Source organism: Colobus angolensis, unplaced genomic scaffold (assembly GCF_000951035.1).
Source record: "Colobus angolensis palliatus isolate OR3802 unplaced genomic scaffold, Cang.pa_1.0 Scaffold2, whole genome shotgun sequence".
Classification (NCBI taxonomy): Eukaryota; Metazoa; Chordata; class Mammalia; order Primates; family Cercopithecidae; genus Colobus; species Colobus angolensis.
The window spans coordinates 19,614,506-19,633,700 of NW_012115154.1; the positions used below are offsets into that span (position 1 = coordinate 19,614,506).

Consider the following 19,195-nt stretch of genomic DNA (forward strand, 5'->3'; position numbering starts at 1 on the left):
AGCCGACGTGTCCTACACTCAGCCTCCCTGGTGAAAAAGACGGGTGAGGTAGGTGAAAATGGGACCTGGGGGCAAACAGGAGCTACCTGGGGCGCTCTAAGACTGGGCAGATGGAAGCAAGACAGTTGGGGTTGATGCAGTATCTTCTACAATAACGCCTGAAATAATTTAAACTTTGTTTTCAGAAATTATTATTTGAAATAGCAATAAGAGGCATGAACACATTTTTTAAAAATAACAACAGTGATATATACAGGTTGAGCATCCCAAATCTGAAAGCCTGAAATCTGAAATGCTCCAAAATCCGCAATGTTTTGAGCATCAATACAACACTCAAGGGAAAAGCTCATCAGAGCATTTCCGAGTTTGGATTTTTGGATTAGGAATGCTCGACTGGTATGCGTGATGCAAATACTCAAAAATCTGAAAATATGCAAAATCTGAAACATTCCCGGTCCCAAGCATTTTGGTTTTTATTTTATCTTTTATTTTTTTGAGATGGAGTCTTGTTCTGTCACCCAGGCTAGAGTGCAGTGGCGGGATGTCAGCTCATTGCAACCTCTGGCTTCTGGGATCAAGCGATTCTCCTGACTCAGCCTCCCGAGCAGCTGGGATTACAGGCACCTGCCACCACACCCGGCTAATTTTTATATTTTTAGTAGTGATGGGGTTTCACCATGTTGGCCAGGCTGGTCTTGAACTCCTGACCTCAGGTGATCTGCCCAGCTTGGCCTCCCAAAGTGCTTACAGGCGTGAGCCACCGTGTCCGGCAGCAGTCCCAAGCGTTTTTTGTTTGCTTGTTTGTTTTCTGAGATGGAGTCTCGCTCTGTTGCCCAGGCCTGAGTGGGCACCATTTCGGATCACTGCAACCTCTATCTCCCAGGTTCAAGCCTCAGCCTCCCGAGTAGCTGGGATTACAGGCGCACACCACCACTCCTGGCTAAGTCTTGTATTTTTGGTAGAGACGGGGTTTTGCCATGTTGGTCAGGCTGGTCTTGAACTCCTGACCTCAGGTGATCCACCTTACCTACAACTCAGATACCTCCGCTCCAGTGACCAACTCTCTGGTCTCACTGGAGCCGACTAGGAGGCGCCCTGTTCTCACAGCTCTGCCGAGTGCTCTGGCCAGCACCCCAACACGGCCTCTCAGGGAAGGTGACGCTGTCTCTAGCTGTATCTTGAAGGCAGGCAAAGGGATTCCAGGCAGACACCTGAGCCCCTCAGATCTGAGGGTGTCCTTAGGAGCTGGCAGGGGACACGGGGGCAGGGACTGGCACCCTACGGCGATGGGGTAGCAGCAGCAGGGCGGCAGGGAGGCCGTGGGGTCAGTTACGTGGGGCGCTTGGCACGTGCTCTGTACTTTATCCTGGAGGTGACCAGGAGCCACGCAGGGGCTCACACAGGAGGCTGAAAAAATCAGGGCTGCGTGGACACTGGGTCAGAGGAGAAAAGAGGCAGAGCAGTCAGTGGACGACTCTGAGACCCTGCTCCCTCCGTCGTGACTCTCCGTCCCATCCCTGTGTGCTCTCCTTCACCTCCGCCCCTCACCAGCTTGCTTCCTGCTCTCTCTCCCCATCTCCACTTGACCTTGTGGTGGTTCACTCCACTCCACTGCCTTTCTTTCAGAGCAAACAGCTTGCAGTGATGATCTGTGGCCCTGAGCCCACTTTGCCAGGACCGCTCCAGTTCAGCGCCGTGGAATGGAACTCCACCTGGGCCCCCTGATCCCCCATCACCAGCAACCGCCTGGCACTAATCACAGTGGCTTTTCTACAGTCTCCTTGCTGACCACCGATCGCTTGGCACTGGGCTCTCAGCCCCAGTCTCCTCACCTTTACACTGGAACAAAAGATGCATCAAAGGGGTCATGTGGATCCAGAGGGAACCGCCAGAGAGGAACTGTGTGGATCCAGAGAGGACCCTGAGAAAGGAGCTGTGTTTTTTTTTGTCCCTTTTATTAGTTTGCTAAAGACAATGGCTTCCAGCTCCACCCATGTTCCTGGAAAGGGCATGATCTCATTCTTTTTTTAATGCCTATGTAGTATTCCATGGTGCATATTTACCACATTTTCTTTATCCAATCCACCACTGATGGGCATTTAGTTTGATTCCATGTCTTTACTATTGTGAATAGTGCTACAATGAACACACACATGCATGTGCCTTTATGGTAGAACAATTTATATTCCTTTGGGCATCCACCCAGTAATAGGATTGCTAGGTCAAATGGTGGGATTAAAGACTTAAATGTAAAATTGAAAATTATAATAACCTGAAGACGACCTAGGAAATACCATTCTGGACATACAAATGGGCACAGATTTCATGACGAAGATGCCAAAAACAACTGCAACAAAAGCAAAAGTTGACAAGTGGGATCTAAGTAAACTTAAGAGCTTCTGCACGGCAAATAAAACTATCAACAGAGTGAAGAGGCAACCTACAGAATGGGAGAAAATATTTACAAAGGATGCATCCAACATAGGTCCAATATCCAGTATCAATAAGGAACTTAAACAAATTGACAAGAAAAAAATCAAACAACCCAGTTAAAAAGTGGGCAAAGGACATGAACAGACATTTTTCGAAAGAAGACATACACATGGCTAACAAGAATATGAAAAAAACCTCAACACTACTGCTCATTAGAGAAATGCAAATCAAAACCCTTGATTCTCTAATGATGTTGCTGTACCTTCAACACCACTGGGACCTCTGCCTGTTGCAAGCCAAATGCCTCCGTCTACCACTCGCACACCAGCAGGATCAACACAGAGCAGGATCAGAGCCTCTGTGTACAGAGGAGAGTAACTGCTCACTCACACCAGCTCCTGTAGTTGTGGGGCCCTGACTTAGTCCATTACTGACGTCCTCCTTGGCAAGCAGATTTTGCCACTGGTCAGAGGGTTCACTTTAATAGTGCTGTGGGTGGTGGGGGTGTGAAGACCAGGCGGAATGTATGTGTGCCTTGCAGGGCGCAGTGGCTTCTCCTCAGGGTGGGCTTTTGGAGCTGTAGTCCAGCTACCACAAGAGAGAAGTTCACTTGGCCAGCGCAGGCAACGAGGTCGGGAGGAAGCAGGTGCACGTGCATGCACACATGTACACACACACACGCACACAGATAGGCACACACACATGCACACATGCACACAGACAGGCACGCACACACATACACATGCACACAGACAGGCATACACACGCACACGTGCACAGGCACACACCCACACACATGCACACATGCAGACAGGAACACACACATGCACACATACACACTCATACACCTGATAACAAGTTAAACCCCCACCTCTTTTATCACGACCACTGACTACTGTATTTTAAAACACATATTCAAGGGAAAATAGTGGATAGGAAGCAGGACTGGGTTGCAGCTCCCACTCGGATGGCCAGAGCAGCGTGTGGAAACTTGCACTGTGAACTTTTGGTCCAGAACTACTGCAGGAATAGACCAGGAAAGCTGAGAGAATCCACAGACCCTTGAAGAAGGCAGATTGCTTCTGCAGGACCCAGGAGACACCCCAAATACTGCCCCATGGCAGGCTGGTCCCTACCCTGCAGGAGTGTTTGGACTGTGCAGTGTGATAAGCACTGCGGGTGAAGTACTGCAAAGTGCTACAGGAACACACACAGGAGGAGCCAGAGAAGCCTTCACGGCCAAGGGGATGTGAGCTGGATCCTGAGAGGAAGTGTTTGAGAAGAGAAGAGAAGAAGAAACATTCTAGGAAGATGCAATAGCACATACAAAGACAGAGGTCCCAAAGAGCATGGCATGTTTGAAGAATGATGTAGCTGTATCTTAGTCTGAAGCAGCTGCTGTCTAGCACTCATGGGATGTGGCTGGAGATGCGACAGGAAAGTTACTCAGGACCAGACCGCCAAGGGCCTTTAGAAATGCACACTACTAGGCTGGGTGCGGTGGTTCACGCTTCTAATCCCAGCACTTTGTACACCTGAGGTCAGAAGTACAAGACCAGCCTGACCAATGTGGAGAAACCCTGTCTCTACTAAACAAATGCAAAATTAGCTGGGCGTGGTGGTGGGTGCCTGTAATTCCAGCTACTCGGGGAGGCTGAAGTAGGAGAATCGCTTGAACCCGGAGGCGGAGGGTGCAGTGAGCCAAGATCACGCCATTGCCTTCCAGCCTGGCAACAAGAGTGAGGGAGGGCGGGTGGGCAGGCACACTGCTTCGTGAAGCACCAAGGCACCACTGGACCTGGGATTCACCCGCAAATAATCCGAGGGTGGGGACGCGGGTGAGGGTGTTGATGAAACAAGGCTGTCCCAAGAATTGATGTGTTGAAGGTGGATGGTGGCTATTTGGAATGTATTGAACCATTCTCTCTACCATTTCATAGGTTTAGAACTTTTCATAATACAATTTTGAAACAAAAAATATCATCTTATGCAAGGACATTCTTTGATGTTATGTAATATTAGAATATTTTTGTTGTTATTGTTGTTAATACCATTGTTGAGTTTTTTTAAAAGAATCATGTTAATAGAAAAAAACACCACATATTCATTAATCACAGGTCATAGTGAAAGATTCAAAATTTGTCTTAAAGACTAAGTGCATAAGAATAAAATGCATTTGAAAACAAAATTTACACACTGTCCCAAACTTCACTTAAAAACTCCCCAAACCAAAAAAAAAAAACAAAAAAAAACCCTGATTCCTTATTCACAATTTTAACTTAATATGCTGAATTTCACTGTAATTCCAAAAAAATTATCAATGTTAAAATGTATCTTTATACTTTATTCTGCATTTAGAAATACAAGTTTACTATATTCATACAGTATTTTCTCTTTTTAGAAAACTGTTAAAAATATCTGAGTAAGAAATAAGCAAAGAAGAGGAATGTGAAAGTCAGAAGTATATGGAAGAGAAAAAATTAAACTCATAAGTTGGCTGGGTGTGGTGGCTCATGGCTGTAATCTTAGCACTTTGGGAGGCCAAGGTGGGAGGATCACTTGAGCTCAGGAGTTCAAGACCAGCCTAGGCAACACAGTTAAACCTCATCTCTATTAAAAAAAAAATAAGGCCGGGCACGGCAGCTCATGCCTATAATTCCAGCACTTTGGGAGGCTGAGGTAGGCAGATCACTTGAGGTCAGGAGTTCGAGACCAGCCTGGCCAACATGGCGAAACCCCATCTCTACTAAAAGTACAAAAATTAGCCGGGCATGGTGGTAGATGCCTGTAATCCCAGCTACTCAGGAACCTGAGGCAGGAGAATCGCTTGAACCCAGGAGGTGGAGGTTGCAGTGAGCCGAGCCCATGCCACTGCACTCTAGCCTGGGTGATAAGAGCAAGACTCTGTCTCAAAATAAATAAAAATAAAATAAAATAAAGTAAAATAGGCAAGGTGTGGTGGCTCATGCTTGTAATCCCAGCACTTTGGGAGGCCGAAGCAGGTGGGTCATTTGAGGTTGGGAGTTTGAAACCAGCCTGGTCAACATGGTGAAACCCCGTTTCTACTAAAAATACAAAAATTAGCCAGGCATGGTGGTGGGCACCTATAATTCCACCTACTTGGGAGACTGAGGCAGAAGAATTGCTTGAACCCAGGAGGTGGAGGTTGCAGTGAGCTGAGATCGCACCATTGCACTCCAGCCTGGGCAACAGAGCGAGACTCCATCTCAAAAAATAAAGTAAAAGTCCGTAAGTTTTTCTAAAGTGCCTAGAAACATGAACAGAAACAAACGCAAATCTTAAATATAATTTTACAGGATTTACAATTATAAGGTAGCAGAGTAAATGAAGTCTGTTAGTATTTTTCCCCTTTCCATGCTTTTTGCATTTGGCTTTGTATGTGTGGGCAAATGTGTACATGGGCAAGAAAACACACATACTCTTCTAAATAAGGGGGCAGTAGAAGAGTTATTAGGAAAGAAGAAAAAGCACAGGCAGGATCAAGGCAGAGTTTGCCCAATTAGTTCAAAGTCAGTTGCAATCAATGCCAAAGGAAAGTCAAGGACAAAGCAATGACCTTGAAATTGTATGTGGCTCCCGTCAGTTTTAAAATGGCTTTGCATAGAATTCTAGGAACTACTAATACATAATTGAAGCATCTACTATAGCCAATGATTCCTTTCTCAGGGAAGAGAACCCAGTGATGAAGCTGGAGCAACGGTGATGGCCAAGGAGAGCTCACAGGGATGAAGCAGCAAGCACCAGCCAGGCCAGGAGAGTGAGAATCACCTTGGCAGGTACAGTGGAGCATCCATAATCCAAAAACGTAAAATCCCAAATGCTCCAAAATGCAAAACTTTCCGAGCGCCAACACGATGCCATAAGTTACCCTCAACACATCGGTTTTTCACTGTATTTATCAGTAGCATATAAATTCAGAGTCAGGAACCATGGTGGTGCCAGACTGTTCACAGGGGTGGCTGAGACAGTGGCACCTTTGCTTTCTGATGGTTCAATCTCTACAAACTTTGTTTCATGCACAAAGTTATTAAAGAATTGTATAAAATAACCTTCAGACTATGTATATAAGGTATATATGAAATATGAATTTCGTGTGTAAAATTGAGTCCTCATCCCCAAGGTATCTCATTATGTGTATGCAAATGTTCCAAAATCTGAAAAAAATCAGAAAACCTGCTAGACGCGGTGGCTTACGCCTGTAATCCTAGCACTTTGGGGGACCAAGGTGGGCAGATCAGCTGAGGTCAGGAGTTCAAGACCAGCCTGGCCAACATGGTGAAACCCCATCTCTACTAAAAATACAAAAATTAGCTGGGCGTGGTGGCACATGCCTGTAATCCCGGCTATTCGGGAGGCTGAGACAGGAGAATCACTTGAACCCAGGAGGAGGCAGAGGTTGCAGTGAGCCGAGATGACGCCACTGTACGCTAGCCTGGGTGACAGAGCGAGACTCTGTCTCAAAAAAAAAAAAAAAAAAAAATTAGAAAACCTAAACATTTCCGGTTCCATGAATCTGGGAGACTTCACCTGCACCAGGAATTAGACAGCTGCTGCCCCTGCTGGCTGTCAGCAGGTATACCTTTAGCAACTTAAAGAAGTTTCCTCATATCCCTGGTTTATTAAGGATTTTTAAAAAGGAACATATGTTGAATTTTATTAATTGCTACTTCAGTATCTACTGAGATTGCTACCAGTTTCTCTCCTTTATCAACGACATCAATTCCTGAAGCAATTTATTCTTTTTCTTTCTCTCTCTCATTCTTTCTTTAGAGATAGCGTCACATTATAATGCCCAGGCTGGCCTCAAATTCAAGAGATCCTCCTACCACGGCCTCCCAAGAAGCTGGGACTAGATTTCTTAATAGATGTCTTTGGTTTTTTTTTTTTTTTTTGAGACAAGGTCTCACTCTGTTGCCCAGGCTACAGTGCAGTGGCATGATCATTGCTCACCGCCATCTCAAACTGCCAGGCTCAAACAATCCTCCTGCCTCAGCCTCCTGAGTGGCTGGGACTGCAGGCATCTGCTACCATACCTGGCGAATTTTTTTTTTTTTTTATTGTTTGTAGAGATGGGAGTCTTGCTATGTTGTCCAGGCTGGTCTTGAACTCCTGGCTTCAAGCAATCCTTTCACCTTGGCCTCCCAAAGTGTTGGGATTACAGGTGTTAGCCACCACATCCAGCTCCTTAATAGATTTTTAAAAAATTATTGTTTAATTAAAAAAAATTAAAGACAGGGTTTTGCCATGTTGCCCAGGTTGGTCTCGAACTCCTGGGCTCAAGTGATTCACCCACCTTGGCCTCCCAAAGGCCTGGGATTACCTGATCCGCCCATCTTGACCTCCCAAAGGGCTGGGATTACCTGAGCCGCCCATCTTGGCCTCCCAAAAGCCTGGAATTACCGGCATGAGCTACCTTGCCCAGCCTAGGTTTCTTAATCTACAGAAGAATACTTGTATTTCTAAGATAAGCCTTACTTGACCACAATATATTAGACTTTTAATACTGCATACCTAGTGTTTGTTTAGGAGCTTTGCCCACATTTTAAATGTAAGACTGATCACCTCTTTTCTTCTTCGTGTGCTCTCTTCTTCTGGCTTTGATTTCAGGATCAAGCTAGCCTTACAGAAGGAGCTGGAAAGCTTTCCATATTTCCCTATGTTCTAAAATAATTTAAATAAGGCATTAACTGTTCCTGAAAAGGTTTACAGAATTCATCCATAAACAGGCTGAATAGAATAGATGCTTTTCTGTAGCAGAAGAAGAGTAAGACCTTTCAATTACCTTATTTAAAAAACAGCTTCATTGGGGCTGGGTGCAATAGCTCATGCCTGTAATCCTAGCACTTTGGGAGGCTCATGTGGAAGGATGGTTTGAGCTCAGGAGTTGGAGACAGCCTGGCTGACATACAGACACAGATACACACAGACACTCACACACAAAACCTACAAAAATAGTTTGACATATAATTCACATTCATAGAGTTTGCCAGTTTAAAGTGTACCATCTCTGTTGCCTAGGCTGGAGTGCAGTGGTGTGGTCTTGGCTCACTGCCACCTCCACCTCCTGGGCTCAAGCTATCCTCCCACCTCAGCGTCCCAAGTAGCTGGGACCACAGGCGTGCATCAGGACACCCGGATAGTTTTCATATTGTTTTTGTCGACGCGGGGTGTTCCCACGGTGCCCAGGCTGGTCTTGAACTGCTGGGCTCAAGGGATCCTCCCACTTCCGCCTCTCAAAGTGCTGGGATTAAAGGCGTGAACCACCATGCCCGGCCAGTGTGCTTTGATCAACATTACCTTTTTTTTTTTTTTTTGAGACGGAGTCTCACTCTGTCACCCAGGCTGGAGTGCAGTGGCGCGATCTCGGCTCACTGCAAGCTCCGCCTCCCGGGCTCCCGCCATTCTCCTGCCTCAGCCTCCCGAGTAGCCCGGACTACAGGCGCCGCCACCACACCCGGCTAATTTTTTGTATTTTTGGTAGAGACAGGGTTTCACCGTGTTCGCCAGGATGGTCTGGATCTCCTGACCTCGTGATCTGCCCGCCCCGGCCTCCCAAAGTGCTGGGATTACAGGCGTGAGCCACCGTGCCCAGCGATCAACATTACTTTTAAAGATCTGTGCATTTATAGTTAAGAAGCTTCTCTTCTTTCTAAAGCTTTGCATTTTCACCCATTTTTTCCTGAACAGACTTGACAAAGGTTTATCCACTTTGACTTCTCCAAAAACTAAGTTTCTGTTTGTATTAAGCATGACTACCTTTGTAGTTGATTTCATTGATCTATGTCATTTCAGCAGACTTTAGGAGGGAAGAGAGTTAAGTGAATGTATTTAGCAAACCACCGAGTCACAAGAGTGGCAGAGCAATTCGGTGAATTTATTCTGAGGAATTCAAGATGGGCAATTCATCCAAGTCCCCATAAGAGTCCTGAAGTTTGAGACTCTGACAAAAGGCTATCCTAACCCATAATGAAACACTGGAGTTCCGCAGAGATTACACATAAGCCCATAAATGTGTGCACCTTTGGGATTTTGCAATACGACAGATCTTTCTGCTGTGCGCCCTCTGGCGGTTTCTACCACGGCGTGCCATTGTTTTTACACTGTGTGACAGCACTGACAAGGATTACTACTGCAAATCAAAACACGAAAAACCCATTGACAGAGCCATTACAATACGTTACCGATAGATGTCAGGTAGCAAGCCAGTGTTCACCAAGGGGGACTACCGAAGGTACTCCGAGTTCAACTGGGAGGCAATGGAGAACACAGACAGAAGCATCTAGACCAACCCCAGATCAGAACTCTTACTGCCCTTCTTGTGAGTTTGAGCAAATTAATACCCTTGAGCCTGAATTCCTTCATTTGTAAAATGGTGACACGTCATCTTTCCTGAGGGCATTTCTCAGGAATAGGGATAAGCACAAACATCCAATCGCAAAAGCTGCCAACTGTATGTGGCATACACACCTGTGTTCACAAGGGGCAAAGTGTGACAGTCCAGAGGAACAGAATCGCTGGAATCACTGAAAAATTGTGCTCGGTTTCTTCTTGTCTTCCTAGTCATCATCACAGTTACTGCTGACGGAGACTGTACTACATCCCAGGCCCTCTACTGCAGTGGTCCCCAATCTTTTTGGCAGGGACTGGTTTCGTGGAAGTCAATTTTTCCCTGGATGGGGAAGCGAGGGGGATGGTTTCAGGATGAAATTGTTCCACCTCAGATCCTTTGACATGAGTTAGAGTCTCATAAGGAAGGCCGGGCACAGTGGCTCACGCCTATAATCCCAGCACTCTGGGAGGCTGAGGCGGGCTGATCACGAGGTCAGGAGTTCGAGACCAGCCTGGCCAACATGGTAAAACCCCGTCTCTACAAAAATACAAAAATGAGTGGGGCATGGTGGCAAGTGCCTGTAATCCCAGCTACTTGGGAGGCTGAGGCAGGAGAATCGCTGGAACCTGGGAGGTGGAGGTTGCAGTGAACCAAGATTTCGCCACTGCACTCCAGCCTGGGCGACAAAGCAAGACTCTGCCTCAAAAAACAAAAAGAAAAGAAAAGCTCATAAAGAGTGTACAGCCTAGATCCCTCGCTTGTGCAGTTCCCAGTAGGGTTCGCGCTCCTATGAGAATCTAATGCTGCTGCTGCTCTGACAGGGGCCGAGCTCAGGAGGTGATGCTCGCTCGCCTGCTGCTCACCTGCTGTGTGGGCCGGTTCCTAACAGTAGTGGTATGTGGCTAGGGGGTTGGGGAGCCCAGCTCTAGTGGATGTCATGCCCATGTTATTTAATCCATATATAATCCTCCTGGCTAGGTACTATTATGTCCAAGTTACACATGAAGAAACCAAAGCTTTAAGTAACTTACTAAAGGTTTCACTTTAAGTAACTTACTAGACGTGTCATTAAGCAGAAGAAACGAGACTCTAAGGTGAATCCGACTCATGCTCTGAATTGCTATGGCTCTAATTACACATGCATTAAAAAAGGGGGGGTACATCGTATGTATAAGCTTCAAAGCTACAGAAATCAACGTGAAGAGTGAGAGTCAAGAAAAGGGGGTAAATAAGCGTGTTAGAATGTGCATGTGTGTACTGGGGAGGAGGTCTTGATGGAGCAATGAAACATTCCACTTCCAAGAAAATGTGGAAAAGGATTCATAAAATAACAATTTATTGCTAGCAACTTCCTGTTAATTACAAATGACCAAAGTACAACCTAAAATAAAATGAATCAGTTAGCATGATATTCAGAATCTTTATTGATGTTATATAAATTCAGATACGTGGGAAACAGCTCCAAGTGGGACAGAAGGCAGCGTGTGTGTGTGTGTGTGTGTGTGTGTGTATTTTTTGAGACAAGGTTTCGCTCTGTTGCCCCAGCTAGAATGCAGTGATGTCATTATGGTTCAGTGCAGCCTCAACCTCCTGAACTCAGGTGATCTTCCCACCTCCCGTGCCTGGCTAATTTTTTGTATTATTTATTTATTTTTATAGAGACAGGGTTTCACCATGTTGCCGAGGCCAATCTCAAACTCCTGGACTCAAAAGATCCATCCACCTTGGCCTCCCAAAGTGCTGGGATTACAGGGTGAGCCACAGCACTCGGCCAAGGCAGCATATTAAACAGATTAAAAAGTGACTAAAATTTAGCCAGAAGGTTCCCAGACGAGTTCCCTTCCCCAAAATCGCGCTTCCCTTTTCGTATCAGAGATGAACCTGACTCTGTTTCCCCTAACCTTAGCACAAGTGTAACACGGCCATGAAAGGAAGGTGTCAAGGCGCTTTCCTCCGATGCCAGATTCCGCAGGCGAGCCGTCCCCCTCTACCCACTTGCTACTGCCTTCGAGTTACTCAGCTGTCAACGTCACAAGCCCTGACGTCACCGTTGGGTGGAGAAGCCTTCCACACCTCCGGGGTTCACTCAGTCATTTCACTTCCTCTGTTGCTCCGCCCTCACTGCTCTTTGATTCGTGCACCGTCAACATGGCAAATGCATTCTCTCTCATTTCTCCAATGCCTCAAATAGAAATGCCTTATGTCTTTGTAAGAAATAACATTAACCACGTGAAGTATGGCAAGCCTAGGTGCCAGAGTAAAAGCATAAGCTCCAAAATACATACGTTCATTTGTGTGACACGTGTTTACTGAAAACCAAGTTTCACTCATTCCGGTAGCCTCAAGACCTGGCAAATACTAAGTTTTCAGTCTCCATCCTCACAGAGCTTACCATGTCACGGCAAAGAAATAGGCTGGGCTACTGGGAAATACAAAGAAGTGCATCCCCCCAACAGCACCTATCAACTGTGAGGGATCATGAGATAGCACGGGAAGTCTCATCGGGGCTTCTGGGAAGGCTTCCCTGAGGAAGTGACATCTAACCTGAGACTTGGAGAAAACCAGCAAAAGAGAGGAAGGAACGATCCAGAGAGCAGGAGCTGTCTGTGTAAAGTCCGGCAGGCCCGGAGAAGCAAGGCAGTTTGAGGAAGCTGACAAAGGCCAGAGTAGCTGGAGGGAAATGCAAGGACAGAGGCACCAGGTGAGGCTGGGAAGGGAGGAGAAGGGGGCAAGGAGGGCGGGCCGGGAAGTGCGGACTCCTACAGGGGAAGGAAAAGTACCGGAGGCGAGGGGATTAGAAATATGTTTGAAGATGGCCGGGCACGGTGGCTCAAGCCTGTAATCCCAGCACTTTGGGAGGCCGAGAGGGGCGGATCACAAGGTCAGGAGATCGGGACCATCCTGGCTAACCCGATGAAACCCCGTCTCTACTAAAAAATACAAAAAACTAGCCGGGCGAGGTGGCGGGCGCGTTAACCCGGGAGGCGGAGCTTGCAGTGAGCTGAGATCCGGCCACTGCACTCCAGCCTGGGCGACAGAGCCAGACTCCGTCTCAAAAAAAAAAAAAAAAAAATGTTTGAAGGAAATATCTCCAACAGCAGCATGGCAAATTAATTGGAGGGGGCAGAGCAGGTGCTGGGAGAGCTCGGCTGCTAGAATGGTTCATAGGAAGATGACACTGGCTGGGAGTGAGGGAGAGAGGTGAACAAGCCAGGAGCAGCAGCAAGGAGCTGTTCTCTTGGACCTGGAGTCAAACAGCTTTCCTGTTAGAACAGCTGGGACGATGTGGGCATTTATGGAATCAGCCTGGTTAAAAAGAAAGAAAACAAACCGAAGAAGGAAGGGGAGGGAAGGAGATGGGCACAGAAAGATCAGTGTCAGGGGAATCTGAGCCCCGAAGGAGAGCACAACCTCCAGGGTGAGGGCACAAGATGAGATGCGGGCCTTGGACAGGACAGCGAGAGGTCCATACCCAGCGCTGCAGGAAGAAAGGGAATCACATGGGATGTGAGTTATATCACAGGGGTCCGAAGCATGGGTAAGGACTCAGCTCAGCTGGCTGTGGGGTCGGAGCTGAACAGCAGTAGGGGCAAGAGGCCATTCTTCAACACATCCACCAGGAAGCAGAAAGTTCTGAGATGGGAGGTTTTGTGGCCCTAAAGCAATGGCCAGAGGTGCTCAATGCCCTGGGCCCTGATGACTTTCCAGCTGGTTCCAGTTACCTGCGAAGCCTGGTGACGAGTCCCACTTACAGATACCCCCGAATCCTCCCAGCATTGTCCTCTGCTTAAACTAGTCAGGGATCTTCTGGTGACAAAACCTCTATCTACTCCAAGACAACTGCCCTACCTCACCAAGTTGGAGACACCACCAAATGTGAAGTCACATCCTGACTTCAGAGATACTGAAATGTGTACCTAGACCCTACGGAATGTTACATACGGGGCCAGCTCCAGAGGAACAACTTTAATTACAGGGATGTCATACAATTGTAACTACTCATAATCCAGAAACAATAAGTCTCTTATCTACGAAGAGTGTGTGAACTCAGCAGGGAAGGGTAGTTTGGAAAGCAGATAATCAACTGAGCCTTCTCGTGTCATAAGTAATGATCAGCAAGTACCAGGCTGAGCCCACACACCTGCCACTTTGGTATCTCCACCAGCAGAGGTCAGTGCCCTGCAGCAGAGTCAAGAAACTTGCAAGTTGACTCTTGGCTGTGCGAGCCAAGAGACAAGGGAATAATTCAATAGATGACCACAAATACAGACATGCAATTCTCCCTTAAGCAAGTTCCAGCAGCTTCTAAGCCTTGTTTTCACTATGCTCCCCGCCCCGAGTCTTTTTTATACATTCTCTCCCTAACTGTCCTACCCCCACGACATTTTAATAGCACAGATATACAGGGTGTTTATTCACGTACCGTGGCCCTTCGGGTGGCCAAAACCCACTGTAACAGCTGCAATGTTTTTGTCTCCCAACAAGAACCGATCTTCGCTTACTCAGGGTGTTATGCACTCCAGTTGAGAGTGAATGAGTTTTGAATGAACACACATTTTTGTTTTGCTTATTTATAAAGAGTGATTATTGGTTACTTTGAGGTCTGATTTTGGAGCTAGAGAGAAAAGCAAAAGATCAGCGAGTGCCGGCCCCCTGGGTTTACAGAGAAAGCTCTTAATGACAGCAGCAACAACAGAACAAAGCCCCAAGACCTCACTGGTTGTCCGAGGAAATACAGGCACTTCATCACAGATCTGGGCCTGAATCCCGAGACGCCTCACTGAAAAACAACGCTTCCTTTCCCTCCTACGAAACGTGGCCCCTACTGTTACCTATTTTGATCACTATAGGTGAGGTTGACCAGTTTTGCTAGAAACAAGCAAGATTGGCTGGGTGCAGTGGCACACCTCTATAATCCCAGCACTTTGGGAGGCTGAGGCAGGCAGATCACTTGAGGCCAGGAGTTCAAGACCAGCCTGGGCACCGTGGTGAAACCCCATCTCTACTAAAAATACAAAACTTAGTCAGGCATGGTGGCACATGCTTGTAATCCTAGCTACTCAGGAGGCTGAGGCATGAGAATTACTTTAGCCTGAGAGGTGGAGGTTGCAGTGAATCAAGATTGTACCACTGTACTCCAGCCTGGGCAACACAGCGAGACTGTGTCAAAAAAAAAAAAAAGAAGGCAAGATTGAGGCAAGTTCTGGAAAAAGGATTCTACTTCATTGTTGTTGTTGTTTGAGACACGAAATTACTCCAGGCTGAAGTACAGTGGTGCAACCATAAGCACTCGGGTGATCCTCCCACCTCAGCCTCCCGAGTAGCTGGAACCCCAGGTGTGCACCACCACGCCTAGCTAATTTTTAAAATTTTTTATAGAGACGGGATCTCATGTTGCCCAGGCTGGTCTTGAACTCCTGGCCTTAAGCAATCTTCCTGCCTCTGTCTCCCAAACTGCTGGGATTACAATGGTAAGCCACCACGCCCAGCCTGGATTCTACTTTGGAAATCTTTGCATGTGAGGAGGAATAGGACAGAATGGCTGAACTGGGATGAAATAAGTGGCAAATGAAGAGGAAGAAGAGAGACAGTCAGTCTGGTAAGACACACTCTGCTAAGAAGCAGGTAAAACCGCCACAGCAAGTTATCAAAAACTTGAAATAGCCCAACTCCTACGGCAGCTGGGAAAGAATGCAGACAGCTCTAAAGAGGCTGCAGACTTCGTGAAGTGGTGCCAGAGTAGAGCAGGTTTATTAATCATGGATAAAACTGCTGAATAATTATCTACCTCAAAAAGCATTCGTGAGTTGTGTTTAGGTGCTTACAAAGTACTCTGTGCTTGGTCCTGGCCAGTAAGTTAGTTCAAGGCAGTTAATACAGATAAACACAAACACAGCAAAGATGTGGTCGGTGTAACAATCACAATATAAAAAGCAAACACAGAAAGGGATTGCTGGCTGGGCACCATGGCTCATGCCTGTAGGTCCCAGTAGTTTGGGAGGCTGCAGCGGCCAAATCAGTTGAGCCCAGGAGTTTGAGACCAGCTTGGCCATCATAGTGAAACCCCATCTCTACTAAAGTACAAAAATTAGCCAGGCATGGTGGCATGAGCCTGAAGTCTCAGCTACTTGGGAGGCGGAAGCACTACTTGAACCCAGGAGGTTGAGGCTGCAGTGAACTGAGATAGCATCACTGTACTTCACCCCAGGTAAGAGTGAGACCCTGAGGGAGGGAGGGAGCAAAAAAAAAGGGGGGGGGATTGCTATGGGCAAGGCTTCTCATACACAGAACCATTTCCTCCCCCAATATCCCCACAAAGTAACTACAAACACTTAATGAAATCATTGAGATCCGAAGCACTGCTGAGAACTTGCTATGTGCCAGCTGCAGCAGTAGGCACGGGGGAGAGAAAGGTGAACGCCAGAGAAGTACAGAGGTTATTCAGGGAAGGCCTCGGAGACCAGATAAGACTTGAGCTGTGCCCTAAAGTCTTACTAAGATCGGTGTGGCACGGAGAGCATGCAGCCCTAATCACGTGCCACCTCCTAAGGCACAGACACAGTGAGGGAAACACAGAGCAGGGGGCTGGCACACTATGAGGGCCAAATCTGGATTTTGGTAAAGAAGTTTTACTGGAGCCCAGCCCCGCCCATTGGATTGTGTTAGCTGCTTTCTGCTTTTTTGCTACAAGGGTAAATTGAGTGGTTGCGACAGAAACTGAGACCATAACACCCGCAAAGGCTAAAATATTTACTATCTGGCCCTTTACAGAAAAAGTTGGCCAGCCCATGTCCTGTTATTCCAAGAGGGGTCTGTGAACTGGCAGCAGCAGCAGCCCCTGTGTTAGGCATGGCCCACCCCAGACCTAGAGAACTGGAATCGGCCTTTTAAAAAGATCTCTGGCTATTCTTATGCACAGAGAGGGAGGGGCACGGAGCCTGCGGAGTAAGAGAAGTCTGCACTTAACGGATATACAGACAGAGGAACTTGGTCAAGACTTTCCCATAGAGCCGTGAGGTCATCAAACTCACCCTTACTTACAACGTCCCTCTTGTGGTAAGAAGAGTTGACAGCAGAAAAGGGATGGCAGCTCCTGTCATAACCCAGGCCAAAGACGACCCAACTAGGTAGCATAGAACTCAATCTTTCTTCCTAACCTCACCAGTGCTTCCAAGATGTTTCTAACAAATACAGTACCAGTTATAACTTATTAGGAAACAGAAAAATCTTGGTAACGAAAATATGAATAATCATGTGTTTCCGCGTACAGGGAATATATCTTGGTTGAAGCAATGCCTCCGGACATCAATGCATACATGAAGACATTAATGGGGTATGACGGATGCTGAAACATGAAATGAGGATCTCATCAAGGGCTCTCTATTATGTAGGATATTTAGAGGTGTAGTATCTTACTGTTGGGACTTTTGTCCCTGCTAAATAAGTGTGAGATTCTGCTTGATACTCAATTTTCCTGTATTTTGGATGAATAAGCAATTTAAAGTTCAAAAGAAACAAAGCGGCATTTGGACTACCACGCCAACACTGTTCTTTCTTCCAGCTCAGCTCAGCCTCGAAGTCACTGTTTAACATTCTGCCTCCTTAAGAATCTAGAAAAGTTTGACAGGGTTATTCGTGGGATTCAGTGTGCTTCAAAGGAATGACAGACAGCAATACAGATAAAAATAGATGGGTGAAGAGGGGAAATTCCTTTCTTAGATGCTTAGGTTTAATACTTTACATTCATTACATTAGCAGACACAATGCAAAAGAAAAAAAAAGAGTATATATCTGCTTAGAGAAATGCATAATTAAATTAATAAATCTCAAGTAAGAAGAAGAAAAGGGACAGGACACCAAATCTGTGTTGAGAAAAATCTCTTGTGTTGAGATTCATTACTAAAAGTCTTAAAAAGCTCATGAATTCAGTACAAGCTTAATGGCACTTAAGCAATAATAGTAACTAACATTTATGAAGTACGCACTATGGGTTTACACTGTTTTTAAATGCCATGATACGGACTGTCTCATTTAATTCTCAAAACCCTGATATCAGCTCTATTTTAGATATGAGAAAATCAAGGCACAGAGAGAGGTTAAGTAACTTGTCCAAGGTCACACAGCTAAATAAGTAGTAGAGGTTCCTCTCGAACAGAAGCTGCTCTCTAGTCTCTTCTTGCCTCCCTGTTCACATGCAAAAATTGTAAATGTAAAAGACTGTCATTCTTACTAACACAAGAGACAAAACCCTGGTGCTTTAGACATTCAAAGTCTCATGGAACGGGCACACCATTCTACCCTGTGGACAGTGGCCAAGATTTGGCCTGCAATATAATAAAACTGAGGAATAGTGAGATGGGTTCGAATGAAGACCCTGGATTATTTTTCTGTAGGATGAAATGCAAATTAAGTCCAGTAAAATTCTGAAATGCATCATTTGTTACCAATAAATATGGACAAACACTTTTAATGACAATGACTATGAATGTATTCTCTTCCAGCTAACATGTTTGTGAAATGCTGCAGTGAATGTAAAAGATAACAGGCACCCGGCTATTTCTATTGGGTTAACACGTCCATGCTGGCTGTGCAGGCTTATTTAAGTAATTGCCTGACTGTGAATGAACAGAGGTATTAAAGTAAAGTTGGCACAAGGGACAGCATCCACATGGCACATTCTTTGTTTTGAGAGCTTTATTCTATCCATACTCCCGGAAAAAAGAGAAGTTGCTAAATAAATAATGGAAGCACACAAGATAGTGTGAAGAAGGCCTTTTCAAGTCCTCGAATTGTCAAGCATCTTATATAAAGTTCTTTCCCGACTTTGAGCTCATCATATTTCATTTTACATATTAATTTTGCATAAGAGCAAGCTCATCCCCTTCAAATGTTAACAGCTTCAAAATAAGATCCTGGTGAAAGCTCAACACATTCCATTTTAAATATTAATTTTGCCAAAGAATGACCTCGTGCCTTTCAAATGTTGACAGCCTCAAAATAAGATCCAAGTTATTTACCTGTAAGACACAAGAAGACAGGAGAGGGAAAAAAACAACGGAGAGGAGAGGCGACAGAAATGACGGAGTGAGAGGGTCGCCTGAACTCAACACCGATTCAATAAGCCTCTTCAGGTTTTCCTATTTAACTTTCCCCATTAAAAAAGAAGACACACCCTGCCGGTGGTATCTTCACAGGCACAGATAAGGGCACCAGTCTACGATTAAGGGTCTGGACTGTGGGTATGATTCGGAGTTGCCTCCGAATGCATGGTGACAAGCACAAACAATTAGCGCTCCCTGACACCTTGCTCTAATTCGAGTTCTGCGAGTAAGGACAAAAGGGCCGCCCATCCGTGAGGATGCCGGGCTGCGGGCTGCGCTCTGGGAGCCCGGCTCGCGTCCCCTCCGCGGA

At 46.2% G+C, this 19,195-nt stretch overlaps 1 protein-coding gene across 1 annotated transcript in view; it reads right to left on the minus strand.

Moving 5' to 3' along the window:
- The window catches only part of PRKAG2 (protein kinase, AMP-activated, gamma 2 non-catalytic subunit), a 320,828-nt gene that overhangs the window by 57,996 nt on the left and 243,637 nt on the right, over positions 1-19,195 (minus strand). Inside the window, exon 5 of the mRNA XM_011941517.1 lies at positions 15,075-15,108. Coding sequence (XP_011796907.1) covers positions 15,075-15,108 — 34 coding nt within the window. The remainder of the gene's footprint in view (positions 1-15,074; positions 15,109-19,195) is intronic.